This window comes from Callionymus lyra, chromosome 3 (assembly GCF_982586985.1).
Source record: "Callionymus lyra chromosome 3, fCalLyr1.hap1.1, whole genome shotgun sequence".
Taxonomy (NCBI): Eukaryota; Metazoa; Chordata; class Actinopteri; order Syngnathiformes; family Callionymidae; genus Callionymus; species Callionymus lyra.
Genome location: NC_141820.1, coordinates 38,579,322 through 38,592,807, shown reverse-complemented (window position 1 = coordinate 38,592,807; position 13,486 = coordinate 38,579,322). Strand labels below are relative to the sequence as shown.

The window sequence follows — 13,486 nt, the reverse complement described above, 5'->3', positions numbered from 1 at the left end:
AAGAAAAGAAAGAAAATTCAATGAAAAAAATTATAATAATGTTTACATTCAGACAATGTGAAGTGTAAACAGAAAAACTAAAATACCATTTTCAGCATTTCCTAATTTAATTAAGCATAACAAATGGAGCTCTGTTATTTTAAAACTTCGGTTTATTGTAGTTTTTTGACCTCTGGATTTCCGTAGAAAATGTAAACACGGAAGTGGTTTCGTGTCGCGACTCTTGCTTTGAAAACAAGCAGGTTTTTGTACCAATTGAACAAGTTTGGTTTCTTTCCAACCGTATATTTCTTTCAATCGTGTTTCCACGCTAAGCAAAGTATTACTGTGTTACGTTATAAAACGATGAATGGGCGGTAGGCGTTAACTAGCTTAGCATTTAGCAGCGATGGAAGCGTTCACGAAGTTCACGTTTGTCGTCGTGGGAGGAGGCATAGCTGGAGTGACGTGTGTGGAGCAGGTGGTTCTTCAGAATCTCGTTCACAATTGAGACCCAGTTTTAATTACAACGAATATTTATTTGTCTTTGTTTGTGACAGTTGTCGTCGCAGGTTCCGTCAGCTGACGTAGCTCTCATCACCGCATGTCAGCAGGTGAAGACGGTGACCAACTACAAACAGGTCAGAACCGTAAGAGAGCTGAAAGACATTTAAAGCGAAAACTTAAACATCTGCAATACCTGTTTATCATGGTGAAACTATACCCAAGATAATTTAACACAAAAAGGTATATTAACCACATATTCATGTACACTTATCACAAACGTAAGCAGAATTTTGAATAAATGTAATTCAAACTATTTATTTTTCTGTTTTGCCATTCCTCTGGGAGCAAACAACTTAAAAAGAGGCCTGAGGCACCTCAGCTGGCTACTCTGATCCAAAGCTTGTAACCGGAGCGAGAGTAGGCACATAGATTTATCCTTAGATTGAAATATGCACTCTTCCGCTCAGCTTTTTCATCAACATTAAATACTGACGGTGTCCTTGTGACTGAAGACACCACTTATCCTTCCCTTCAACAATGGAAAATGTTTGGATGCTTCACCTAAAAGAAGAGTCTTCTGCCACCTGTAAATGACAGCCCTTATTTTAGAAGCCTGGTCACAGACGCAATCCTCAAATTGACCCCACAGACCCCACCCTGACAATAACGCATTCAAGTCAGTAATCTAGTTTTATTTTGTAATCAATAGTAATATAGATATTATCTTTTATGTCCTCTTTGTAAACTTATCTTTTCTTGTTATTTATCAATCTCTGTGTCTGACAAGTGTAAATATTCTTCTGCATTTGAGCTCCTTTTTTAAGCGTTAACATAATTAAATTACAATTAAAACTTAATGACTCCAGTTTAATCTAATCTAAAGAGTTGTTTTTTTAAGGTCAGTTGTTTAGTCCACCTGTTTTTTTTCTTGTCTGTCAAGTTGTTCCACATTACTGTTCAGTGTGTTTCATCTATTAATAGATGTTTTATATTTCACTTCACCAGGTGTCTAAGACGCTGGAAGAATTTAACGTGGAGGAGCAAGCATCCAGTGTCCTGGAAAATAAATTCCCGAATCTAACCGTCGTTCATTCTGCTGTCCAGTCACTGGACACACGATCACATGTAAGAGAAGAATCATTATTATTATTATTATTATAAAGGTTTAACTATATCATTATTGTGATATGATGCCCACTAGTGTCTCCAAGTGGACATTTTTATTAATGCGGTCTGCTCCAGAGTTGATATGTAGTTCTATAGTTACAGTCAGATGCAAAGGTTTATGCTCTATAAACTACAATTGTTGATCTGTATTTCCTTCAGTTTGGCAGCTTTCTTCTCACACATATTACAAGTATCAGAAATACAGAAAATTTTCAGAATGAAAGCATATGTTTTTAGTTAAATCAAAGTATTTAGAACAAAAGCAGGCTGGTATGGGATACCTTTAATATTACTATGTTTACATTGCTAGAATAGCTAAAACCTTTAAGGTATAAACATAAGTCCAAGTTCACTGTATTGTTTAAAACACGCACAAATTCACAGACAACAGAGGTTAAATAGTAAAGGTTGAATTTGAGCTACTGTTTCTTAACCCTTAGTGTCCAAAGTGACCTGGCAACATGGTAACATCAAAACAGCTCTCCGATTACCTTTAATGTCAAATAATAGAGGGGCATAATTCTGGAGCAGACTAGGTAAAATGTAATTGAAAGACACGGGCACTAAAGAAAAGGAAAGAAAAGATGTGGAAGATCAAAAAAATACCAGCAAGATAAGAGACAAATGGACAACATCTGACTTATGACAAAACACGTGGATAAACTATGGTAATTCTTGAATATAGTGTTCTGGACAAATGACATAAAGGGAGGGATATGGTCAGAACAACAGGTTCTACACAGCCCAAGACAATCACAACATACCAGCAGATGAACATGTTCTCTACTGTAATGTTTGAGGGAGGTTCTGTTATGCCATGTGGTTTTATAGTCCGTACTTGCACTGGAAACCTTATTAAGGTGGAAGGTCACATGTATTTGTTCAAATACCAACTGATTCTGGAGGCAAATGTCCAAGACTCTACCAAGAAGCCGCATCTCAGGCAGGGTTGGGTGTTCCAACATGACACTAAACATCCATAATGGGAGGCTTTATGCGAGTTAGAATGGTAAGAAAATCATGCCAACCAGAATCCAGGTGGTTATCCTGATTTAAAAGAAAACATTCTCATGCAGTTATATATAAAAAAGGAGCTTACCTTAGTTGACACCCGACTGTATATTTCCAATCTGACATGTTTGAATTTACTAGACTGTCAAGACGGTGGATGGTCAAATCTTCAGTTACCAGAAGTTGTGCATCTGCAGCGGAGCCAGACCCAAACTCTTGACTACAGAAAACCCGTACGTGCTAGGCATACGAGACACGGACAGTGCCCAGGTACGTCTGCATCATGATTCGTTGTCAGCAAAGCAATCCAAGATGCTCACCTGCTCATGTGTTAATGCATCTGGTTGTATAGAAGAATCACCACATCACAGCTTAAATGTTATATTTAGTTATAAGTTATTTATGGTTGTATCACCTGCTTTACAAATGTTTCACTTTTGTCAGGAGTTGCAGAAGCGCTTGTCCAAAGCTAGAAGGATCGTTGTTGTGGGAAACGGAGGGATCGCCTTAGAACTAGTGTGAGTCTCCATTTTTTTTTAATTTTATTATTTTTTTTTTTTTAAGAATCCCTTATTAGTCCCGCGAGGGGAAATTCAACCATTCACACATACTGATGGGAGTAGGCATGCACACTTGCGCCAAGTTCACATCAGGAGCAATCAGGGTAGTGTCTTGCTCAGGGACACAACGACACAAGCTTGTCTGGAGCTGGGATTGAACCTGCAACCTTTTGGACTGCAGGCAACCACTCTACCATCTGAGCTATGTCGCCCCTGTGAACTAAAAATGTGATAACATGTACAAAAAATAAAAAATGTGATTACTCAAAGGTTTGAGGTGGAGGGCTGCGACGTGGTCTGGGCTGTGAAGGACAAAGCCATAGGAAACACCTTCTTCGATGCAGGAGCAGCTCAGTTCCTTATTCCTTCTCTGGATGCAGAGAAACCACAGACTTTGGTCCCCTGTAAGAGACCGCGCTACACCACTGAAGAGGCTTCAACTGGGGCATCCCACGTCTTCACAGCTGGTACGGATTTTTGGGGGGTTGTTTCAAAGATCACTAACAGAACTATATTTGAACATGTTTTGCTTGAAGACAGGAACTTAAGAGGACCTCAAGATGGTGAAACAGAGTCTGGTAGTGCTCTTGGACCAGACTGGCATGAAGGAATCGTTCTGAAAGGAGCTGAACAGGTGAGACTAAGCATCTCTAGCTTTCGTGTGGAATCACAGACTCATGTCATTATTAACTGATTTAACTCTCACTCTAAGAACTCTGTGTGATCTGCAACAGTATTAATGCTGTTGTTCTTCACTGCTGTGTTTTCAGGTGTCTCGAAGAGTCTCAGTGGAATATGAGTGTGAGGTGGAAAATATACTCTGCACTGATGAGTTGCTGGATTTCTCACCCAAAACTGAAACTGGTTATCTATCTGGTTTAAGAGATATCTGCTGTTACTATTATCACATAGTGTTTATTGATCATTTTTTCTGTTCTCAGATGGATCATGGCCTGTTTTTGTCCGGCTGACCAACGGGAAGATGTTTGGCTGCGACTTCGTGGTCAGCGCTACTGGCGTTATTCCCAACACAGATCCTTTTCTCCATGGCAACAATGTAAGTCATTACTAATGCTCTGTATCTTTAATAATTATTTTTGTCAAAGTAAGCTAATTTAACCATCGTGAACAATATCAGAATCAGAAACCTTTTTTGCCAGTGATGTAAACAATAAAGGAATTTTGTGGTGGCTGTACATACTAAAATATAAAACATTTATAACATTAATGTGAGAATTTCAGCAAAAGAATTTAGCTTATACCTTCTGCCCTTACCTTTAATGACCACTAGGTGTCAGAGCAGGCATCTTTTCCACCCACGCCTTTGCGTTATATAAAAGCCATTTAATAGTGAATTAACTTTTTTTTTTTTTTTAAATCTCTTACAGTTTCACTGAAAGATGGGATAATATTAAATTGAAACAATTAAATAAAATAGAAGAAGCATTTTTAATTAGTTCAGCACTTTAATCTAGGTCACATCTACAGCAAGTAATCAAATATCACATCTCTTTTTGGGTTGAAAATAACTTTTGATCTTTTTGTGCCCAGTTTCTTCTAGCAGGCGACGGTGGCCTCCAGGTTGATGCCCACATGATGACATCAGAGCCTGACGTCTTTGCAGCAGGGGATGTGTGCACTGCATGCTGGGAACACAGTCCTCTGTGGCAGCAGGTAGATACGGGTGATCTTTTGCAGTTGTTTATAGTAACTAATGAACTTTTTATTTTTTCATAAATGTATGATGACTTGGGAAACTAAGGACAACGTGTTCATCAATTAATATATGTTTGTCTTTAAACTATGGGAAGAAAAAACAAACACTCCCCTCATAAAAATCCCATCCTAAATGTTTAAAATGTTACAAACTAGCATAATTGTAGAACAGGTCAATAAAAATAATAACAAAATGTACGTTCTCTATGATATCTGCAGCAGCAGCTTTATATTTAACACTTGATTTGCGGCTTATTCTTGTGAGAACATCCGGCTTTTCTTACTGTTGACTTTATCATGACATGTGAGCCGCATTACTTTATTTACACAAAAACTTGAAGCACACAACATCTGATATGTCAGGTGGTTCAGATGTGGTTAACAAAGTAATGCTTTATCTTTTAAAGGGCAACTAATGTGAAAACCCAACTCTTGTGACTTACTTACACGTTTCATATGTTGAAGTTTTCCTCTCCAAGCGGCAGTAGGTCCCTCTTCATGATGTTTTGAACTTATTACTTTATAAACTTCTCGCCGTCTGAAATCTCGGCGAACGAGAGGTTACAAAATCAGAGCACATTATGACGTTATAATGGCTTCACTCCTCTTCCAGCCAGTTGTTATCACGCCCTGCTTTGTTTACAAAACGAGTCCATTGAAGGTAAAGACTTCCTGGATTGATGACACACGGTGACAAACATTGGTGCTTGACAAATCACAGCAGGTGTGGCTATGCTAAACGAGATTAAAAAAACCCCACTGTCATTTGTCTTTAGGTGTGATGTGTAGATGATTGGTGGCTGGTCTATATATGTCCTTTTATAGGCAGGCGACCCCTTTCAGGGTTTCACCCATCTCTCGCCCTAAACAATAGACTATGTTTGGAGGAAGCAACTTAAGAAAAAAAATTGTGTTTCCATAAAAAACACAAAAGACATAAAGCTAGAAGGTTTCAAACTATTTTTTCATAGCAAGTAAGTTATTTTTTATTTGTAAAGCACCTTTCACAGATCAGGGTCACAAAGTACGACACAAGACGATACATAGTTAAAAATGTATACAAATTAGAAAACTTTAAAAGGCCAAGACAAAATAGAGACAAACACAGCAGCCCCAAGATGATTAGGAAAAAGCCTGCACGAATAAAACATTTTTAAGATGTTTCTTGAAGGAGTCAGTAGACTCCATCAAACGCAGAGAGAGAGGAAGATCGTTCCAAAGCTTAGGAGCAACAGCCTGGAAGGATTTCTCTCCTCTGGTCCTGAACCGTGTGCGAGGAACCATCTGTAGATTCTGATCAACAGACCTCAGAGCCCGAGCTGGGGTGTAAGGCTGGATCAGATCAGTGATGTAAGGAGGAGCCTGACCGTAAATAGCTCTTAAATTAAGAACCAGAATTTTAAAGTTGATCCTGATGAGTATTAGGGATCAGGGAAATGTAAGTTCTTCTACTAAAGCAAGTCATAATTCTCGCTGCAGAGTTCTGTATTAACTGCAGGTGAGACAGCTCCTTCTTGTTTAGACAGGGAAATAAACTGTTACAATAGTCTAAACGAGAAGACCATTTTCAAGTTTTGGAGATTTCCCTCAGTTGAAGGAAACAATTTTTGATCAGTTTGATTTTTTTCCAGATGCGTTTGTGGACACAGGCGCGTCAGATGGGCTGGTACGCAGCACGCTGCATGGTGGCTCAAGTCCATTCGGAACTGATCGAGCTGGACTTCTGTTTCGAACTCTTTGCCCACATCACTAAGTTCTTCAACTACAAAGTGAGTGAAGACGGGGTGAACATTCACTCTGATGAATCATCCACAGGGTCAATCATTAAAACAGTTCTCTCTGATCTCAGCTTAATCTCATAATAACCTCCGCTCTCTGGTTCTGCCTGCAGGTGGTTCTTCTGGGTAAGTTCAATGGGCAGGGTCTGGGGTCCAACCACGAGCTGCTGCTGCGCTGCACTAAAGGACAGGAGTATGTTAAGGTGAATAACATACGATGATTATCAGTGGGATAAGATTCTTCTAATGATCGTGTATTTTCCTAAAAATGCCTCTGGCCTCTAAAAAATAAGCCTCGTGATTCAATGGAGGAACGTAAGTTTGGAATTAGCCAGTAAAGTCAGCCTTTGTTGTGTGTGGATGCTGCCTGTGGACTCAAGAAATTGTAAAATGGTTCGACTAAAAATATCAAAGACATGCGACCGTGTCAAATTATAGATTTTATTCATTCATACTTGGTAACTAATTTTATAAATGTGATACAGCATCTGAATTGCAACTTCTTGTTGCATTTAATATATTTTTTTATATACAACATTGTCAATGTCGCATGCAGATTTAATTATCTGTATTTTATTTTTACCAAACTTTTAGGGAAACACCAGCAATCACTATCTCCTTGACAGGCAAGAAATACTATCAACGTCACGTTGATGTACGTTGACGTTCACCTTCATTCATTTTTCCAAAAATGATAAAGGAACATAATATATGCATCTTAGATGCAACTTGAATTGCTGCTGCAGGGTTTGGATCTTTGCTGTCGCTATGACGCTTATTCTTCCTCACATGTACAAACCCATCAGATCTTGTCCTAGCTTAACTGAAGCGCAACATTCTGGACCTATTTTGGCTAATGTAGCAACAGTGCTAATCATATCTTGGAACTATTTTGTTGATATTATCAGTGTTGCATTTAAGCGACTGTAAAAGAGCATAAATATATAACTATATTTACCACAATACCTGTTTGACCGTGTTTAAGCGTTTCTTGGTGTTTTACCTGTTTCGGTCCCAGGTGGTCCTCAGCGGGGGACGTATGGTGGGCGCAGTTTTGATCGGGGAGACGGACCTCGAGGAGACGTTTGAGAACCTGATCCTGAACCAGATGGACCTCACACCGTATGGAGAGGATTTGCTCAATCCTGACGTGGATATTGAGGACTACTTTGACTGAGCTCTGAACTTTGAGAAAGGCTGTTGTAAATCAGAAGTGGAATGTAAGATCCAGACTTTAAAGTTTTGGCTCATGTGTGGAACTCACTAACAGGCCTGTGAGAGGACGTTTATGGGAACTCTTGCCAAAGGTTATCTCAGGTGGTTTACAGGAATAAAGGAGTAAAGATGTGGTTCCTGCTGACCTGCTCTCAACAATCTTAACATGGCTGGAATTAAATCTTTCAGCACAAACTAGAAACATGTGTTGTAGTATGTTGAGCGTTCATGTAGAAAGTCAGATTTTTCAAGTTCACACACTTGTTGCTATGTTGTCTTGATCATATTTCAGCCTAAATAGCAACCAGAGCTCTTATGTGCCTCAGCCGGCGTCTTGACGACGCTGGTCAGCTCGTGTCAGCGTCTATTGTTGTGTTCCTATCCATCTTTAGAAGAGGTTGGTGTTTAAAATGCCTGAAACTTTAACTTAAAGACAAGGAAGCCTTGGTGCAAAATTCCATTACCCAATTAAATACTCCAAAATACTGGACCTTTGACAAAACCTCTCAACATTCCAACAAAAGGATATTACAATAATGTAAGAAACTATTTTTGTTGAAAAACTGAAAAGGATTATACTTAAAAAAGAAGAGATAAAAGCCAGTAGGAGCAAGAGAGAGAAGGGAGGGAACAATGTATGAGTCCCTTATGAGAAAAGTGGATTACACTGCTGACACCACACCAGGAACGATTATCTTACGGACAACAAGCAGGTATAAGGAAGCAATCCAGTGACACTTTGATCTCCACTTATCCACGCAAACTGAGCCACGTCAGCCATCCAGCATCAGAGATTAACATTATCTTTGGACCATATTTTGTGTTTGTTTTGCTCTGCAGATGTATAAATCGAATTAAAGTGGGTCAGAAGATAAAAATAAACATCAGTAATGCAATAAAAAATGATGAGCAACACCTTAGTTCCATCCCTGTTGCCCAGTGACACAGGAAGTGAGTGAGTCATCGTGCTGGACAGTTTCCTAATGCAGAGGCGGAAACACAGGCACTAATAAATAAAAAAAAGATTTTAAAGGTGGAACAATAATGATTGTATAACCATTGAAAGTGTTGGATTGAACAACTGACATACTTTTGTGAGCCGTGTTTGTTATTAAACATGTCTTACATCTGACTCATGTCTCAGCTGACTGATCACATGGTTAAGAACCTATTTACCAACCCATAGCAAACAATTTGTATGATGAAGAACAACAAGCTAGGCCATCATTTTTTGATAGGACTTAACCTTTTAACAAATATTTATAGTCGAGACAAATTCAGGTTTTAATGCACACACCATTGGGAGGAAAATGTCTTTTTTCGTGCAGGCTTTTCCTTGAGTCTCTAAATCTCCTGTGTTTATCTCGTGGTTTCTTGACCTTAGCATATATCTTATTGGTAATTGTTTTGATTGTTTGAGTGCTTTGTGACCCTGGTCTAGAAAAGCGCTCTACAAATATTACTTACTTACTTTGGCAGAGCATCTTAACACGGCAATTAACTTTGTTGCAACACTTAAAAGAAAGGTCAAAATATGACATTTAATAAACTCCTAAGACAATGAGCCCTGATGAAACATGTCCTACACTCAAGACCAAGCCGAAGAGCAAACAGAAGATCCACTCATAAGCTTTAAGACGCTGTTGTGTTGCTTCTACATGCTTTATCGAACAACACCAGCTCTTTTGTTTGGAGTTGGAGCAGGGGTCCTGAAGTGGTACTAATGTGTAGTGGCATTTCTCATACATCACTAGAATTATATTATATATGATTATATTGAATTGAATAGTTTTATATTTTTATTCTTTCATGTTGATTTAAGACACATTTTTGACGCATACACTAACACATTTTCTATAACATCTCAGTGATGGAAATATATTAGTTCTCTTAGAACCAGATCTAATTACAGATCTTAGTCAAGTGGCTCATAAGTCATAATTTCATTTTGGGAGATTCTGGGAATTTTAATTGCATGGGACTTTTTCAGAGGAATTACTCAAATGTATTTTTGTGTTATTGATCCCTTGGTTAGCAACTGGAAAAGGGTTCTGGGAACTACAGTACAGGTCAAAGGTTTGAACACACCGCATTCAATGCTTTTTCTTTTTTTTCATGATTATTTACATAATAATCTCTCACCTAATGCATCAAAACTATGAATGAACACATGTGGAATTATGTACATAAAAAGGGAAATCTTGAGTATGCAGACTTTGGGCAATCGTTTGGTCACCTTCACCACCTGAAATGGTTTTTATGTATACACAGGTCTTTTCAGGGTTAGTTAGTAGATTTTGTCATCTTATTAATGTGGTTGGGACCTTATAAACCATATAAATCATTTTATGGAAAGAACCTAAGTAAAGAGAAATGAGTGGTCATCACTACTTTAAGAAGTTTAGATCAGACAGTCCCATGATGTACATCATGAGATGCAATGTTGTGACATAGGTTTGGCAAAAAGGGGAAAGTGAGTGATTGTTTAACATTGATCAGAAATGTTCCTAATAACCTTTATTTGGGTTTTATTCTCGCATTATTTCCCTAATCTGGTAGGCCCTAGACCCCCTTACTTCTCGGGAGAAGATGGTCACCACTCCATCACAGAACCCAGTTGCCAACCACTCATACACACAACACTGAACTGTTCAAGAATTTTATTAGGAAACTCACTAACAGCTTCCCAAACATGCCGTTTGGATTCAAATAAGAGATTTAAATGCAGAAATGTATGATTATTCAACAAAATCCAACATATTTCTGGGTTCCGATTGTGGCAATTCATAGTCAGAGAACATAAGCTGTAGACCGCATTAAAATGTCCAAATCCTGATAGCCAAGTCTTTCGATCAAACCAGCCTCTGCAGAAGCTTTGCTTGTATAGTTTCTTTTCCTGAGCCTGTTGGGTGATTTTTATATCCGGTGTGTCTGGTCTGAGTTGCTTTACTTGTAATCCATGCGTTTGTGTCTTCTTGTCTGGACTATTGCAAAAGTTTGTTTAAATGTCTTAACAAGAAGGAGCTGTCTCGCCTGCAGTTGATACAGAACTCTGCTGCGAGAATTCTAACCCGCTCAAGTAGAAGAACTCACATTTGCCTGACTCTTCACTGGCTTCCAGTTTCTTTCAGGATCAACTTTAAAATTCTGGTTCTTACTTTCAGAGCTATTCATGGTCAGGCTCCTCCTTACATCACTGATCTGATCCAGCCTTACACCCCAGCTCGGGCTCTGAGGTCTGTGGATCAGAATCTACTGATGGTTCCTAAACACGGTTCAGGACCAGAGGAGAGAAATCCTTCCAGGCTGTTGCTCCTAAGCTTTGGAACGATCGTCCTCTCACTCTTTGCGCTTGATGGAGCCTTCAAGAAACATCTTAAGACACTTTTATTTGTGCAGACTTTTCCTTTATTTTCTGAGACTTCTGTGTTGTTCTCGAAGTTATCTTGACCTTTTAAGTATATATTTTATTCAGTATTGTTTTGATTGTTTAAGCGCTTTGTGACCCTAGTCTGGAAAAGCGCTCTACAAACACAAATTACTTACTTAACTAGAAGCTTCTCTGCCATTGTTTTACATTCTTTCAAAAGTTCTGATATGAGATTTAACCAAGTGAGGTGTCAGTTGACCCACGTCTATGTTAATTTGCGTCGCCATTTTACCACTGTCCAGTGCTACACTCCATTACCCAATCAGAATAAACCAAAAGATCAAAAAGCTAAAGGGAAACTACCAACAACCTGTCCTCTCCACAAGGACACCAGAGAAACTACAATGTCGAGAGCAATTTGGCAAAACTTTGTGTCCTCGAAGTTCCAAAATGGTGCACACTACCAAGTGATCTAAATGAGCTAGTAACATGTACGTGCACTGTTATGTAGATAGACCAGATATGACAAACAAAAACACAAACCAAGATTATAAACCAAACTTGAATGCATCAACGCAAATATAATGTAGAAGTGAAGAGTTCTCCAAACATACAAATCATCACTGTTCATGATTAATGTCAAACTAAAAAAATAATTCAACTAATAAAGGGATTTAAAACATGTGTGTTGTCGTTTCCTGCTTAATGGGACAATTCTGTACTGTGTATCTCATCCTCAACTTGTCTATGAACTTCTATGTTGCGTCACTTCTTCCATCATGAGGCTTTTTTTGGTTGAATGCCAAATATGAGCTTCCTCTCTGGGAATTCTGTGAACTTTTACTTCTGAGGCAACGTTGTCCCTTTGTCCATATTTATCTCTTTAAAGCCCACGCTAGTGCCTCCCAATGATCTTGTCAGGATTGTGACTTTTGGAAGACAACATTACAACTCATAATTACCAACTGCCATAACCTGGGAGTTAAAGCTATGTTTTACAAAAACAGAAACACAAGCTTCCGTGCAGGCCTGGTGTGAAGCCAAAACATTGACATTTTCAAGGACGCAGACAACGCCCGGCTAATCAGCACCTTGGACACGAGTCGTTCATCAAAGTGTGAGGCAGGAATCACTACGGATGCGTCTTTTGGCAGGAAAAGAAAGTGCACAGAAATTAACTAAAACAGGTTAAACTTGACAATAAGCCACATGCAAAAACAACCCTGAATCGGTGGTTTAGGTGGGCTCCAGAATGTAGATGTCTTTTCAACAGGATCATCATCACCTGACCCAAGATGCACCTTGTTTTCTCCTGTCCTCGGTATCAGCAATGATGGGTTATAAAACGATCTGTTGTGTTAACTACTTAAACTATTAGTGAGGCATACAGTGTTGATCATATGACTGATTCTGTGCCAACTATCTGTTATCACAGTAGGTAAAAGTTCAATTACATTTGTTTTCCACCAGGTTTCATCACATCATTTGACTTGAGTCCTAGAACAGTACAGGCCCAACATTTCAACGGTGAGGAACGATATCGTCGATGTCAGTTTTGGTCATGTTCCTTCTTCACCTACTTACGTGAGCCAACGGTCTGCCTGACCCGCATTACTCTGAGTTTAACCCTCTCAGACACATCAAGGCTGGGCTGCTGTGACGCTTTTAAACGTCGCAGAGCTCATTTCATTCAAGAAGATTACGGATGTGACGTCAGCAGCAAACCATGTAGCAGCTGCAACAGAGAAGCGTTCCTACCAGTCCACCGGGGCAGCCCGTTTTACCATTCAACTCAAAAATGATACCTTAAATATCTATAATAAATGTATTGTCGACTTATTTTCCTGCTATATCACAGTCTAAAGGTCGAGTAAAGTAGTACTGCATGTTCAAAGCTTTACATCTATGATGTCATGCGGCTAAATGGCGACATCACGTGACCTTTAGAACGATACACAGCACGATTAATATATATCGTTTTGAGGTCCATTCGCACATGTTGACATTAATGATCATGATATTTATTTAAAATGTAGGCGAATTTGTTTATTTTATTTCCACTAACCGAACTCAACCGACGGCCCCCACCGGCGAGCAAACCAAGCGCACACTCCGTGCTAACTGCGTCGTGCTCGGGGATTTTTTCGACGAGTGGGTGGGATTATTGGAGAGGCGTTGCCGCT

At 39.1% G+C, this 13,486-nt stretch overlaps 1 protein-coding gene across 2 annotated transcripts; it reads left to right on the top strand.

Moving 5' to 3' along the window:
- Positions 1-196: 196 nt before the first annotated feature.
- Positions 197-7,945, top strand: pyroxd1 (pyridine nucleotide-disulphide oxidoreductase domain 1). Of its 2 annotated transcripts, XM_087787870.1 has the most exons (13): positions 197-460; positions 540-620; positions 1,492-1,611; positions 2,806-2,934; positions 3,109-3,182; positions 3,495-3,691; positions 3,761-3,858; positions 3,995-4,088; positions 4,166-4,281; positions 4,776-4,898; positions 6,572-6,709; positions 6,832-6,921; positions 7,737-7,945. In XM_087787870.1, exons 1-13 carry the CDS (start codon positions 389-391, stop codon positions 7,893-7,895), a joined length of 1,491 nt encoding a protein of 496 aa, XP_087643996.1. In that variant the 5' UTR covers positions 197-388; the 3' UTR covers positions 7,896-7,945. The 2 variants fall into 2 exon arrangements, with proteins under 2 accessions (XP_087643996.1, XP_087643995.1); XM_087787869.1 differs by having other exon boundaries at positions 3,495-3,858.
- Positions 7,946-13,486: the final 5,541 nt, after the last annotated feature.

Excerpts from the sequence above, each read along its gene's own strand:
- pyroxd1 (XM_087787869.1), top strand. The coding sequence starts at position 389 with ATGGAAGCGTTCACGAAGTTCACGTTTGTCGTCGTGGGAGGAGGCATA. Across the intron at positions 461-539 it reads GAGTGACGTGTGTGGAGCAG|TTGTCGTCGCAGGTTCCGTC; the intron begins GTGGTTCTTCAG and ends TGTTTGTGACAG. Across the intron at positions 6,922-7,736 it reads AAGGACAGGAGTATGTTAAG|GTGGTCCTCAGCGGGGGACG; the intron begins GTGAATAACATA and ends TTTCGGTCCCAG.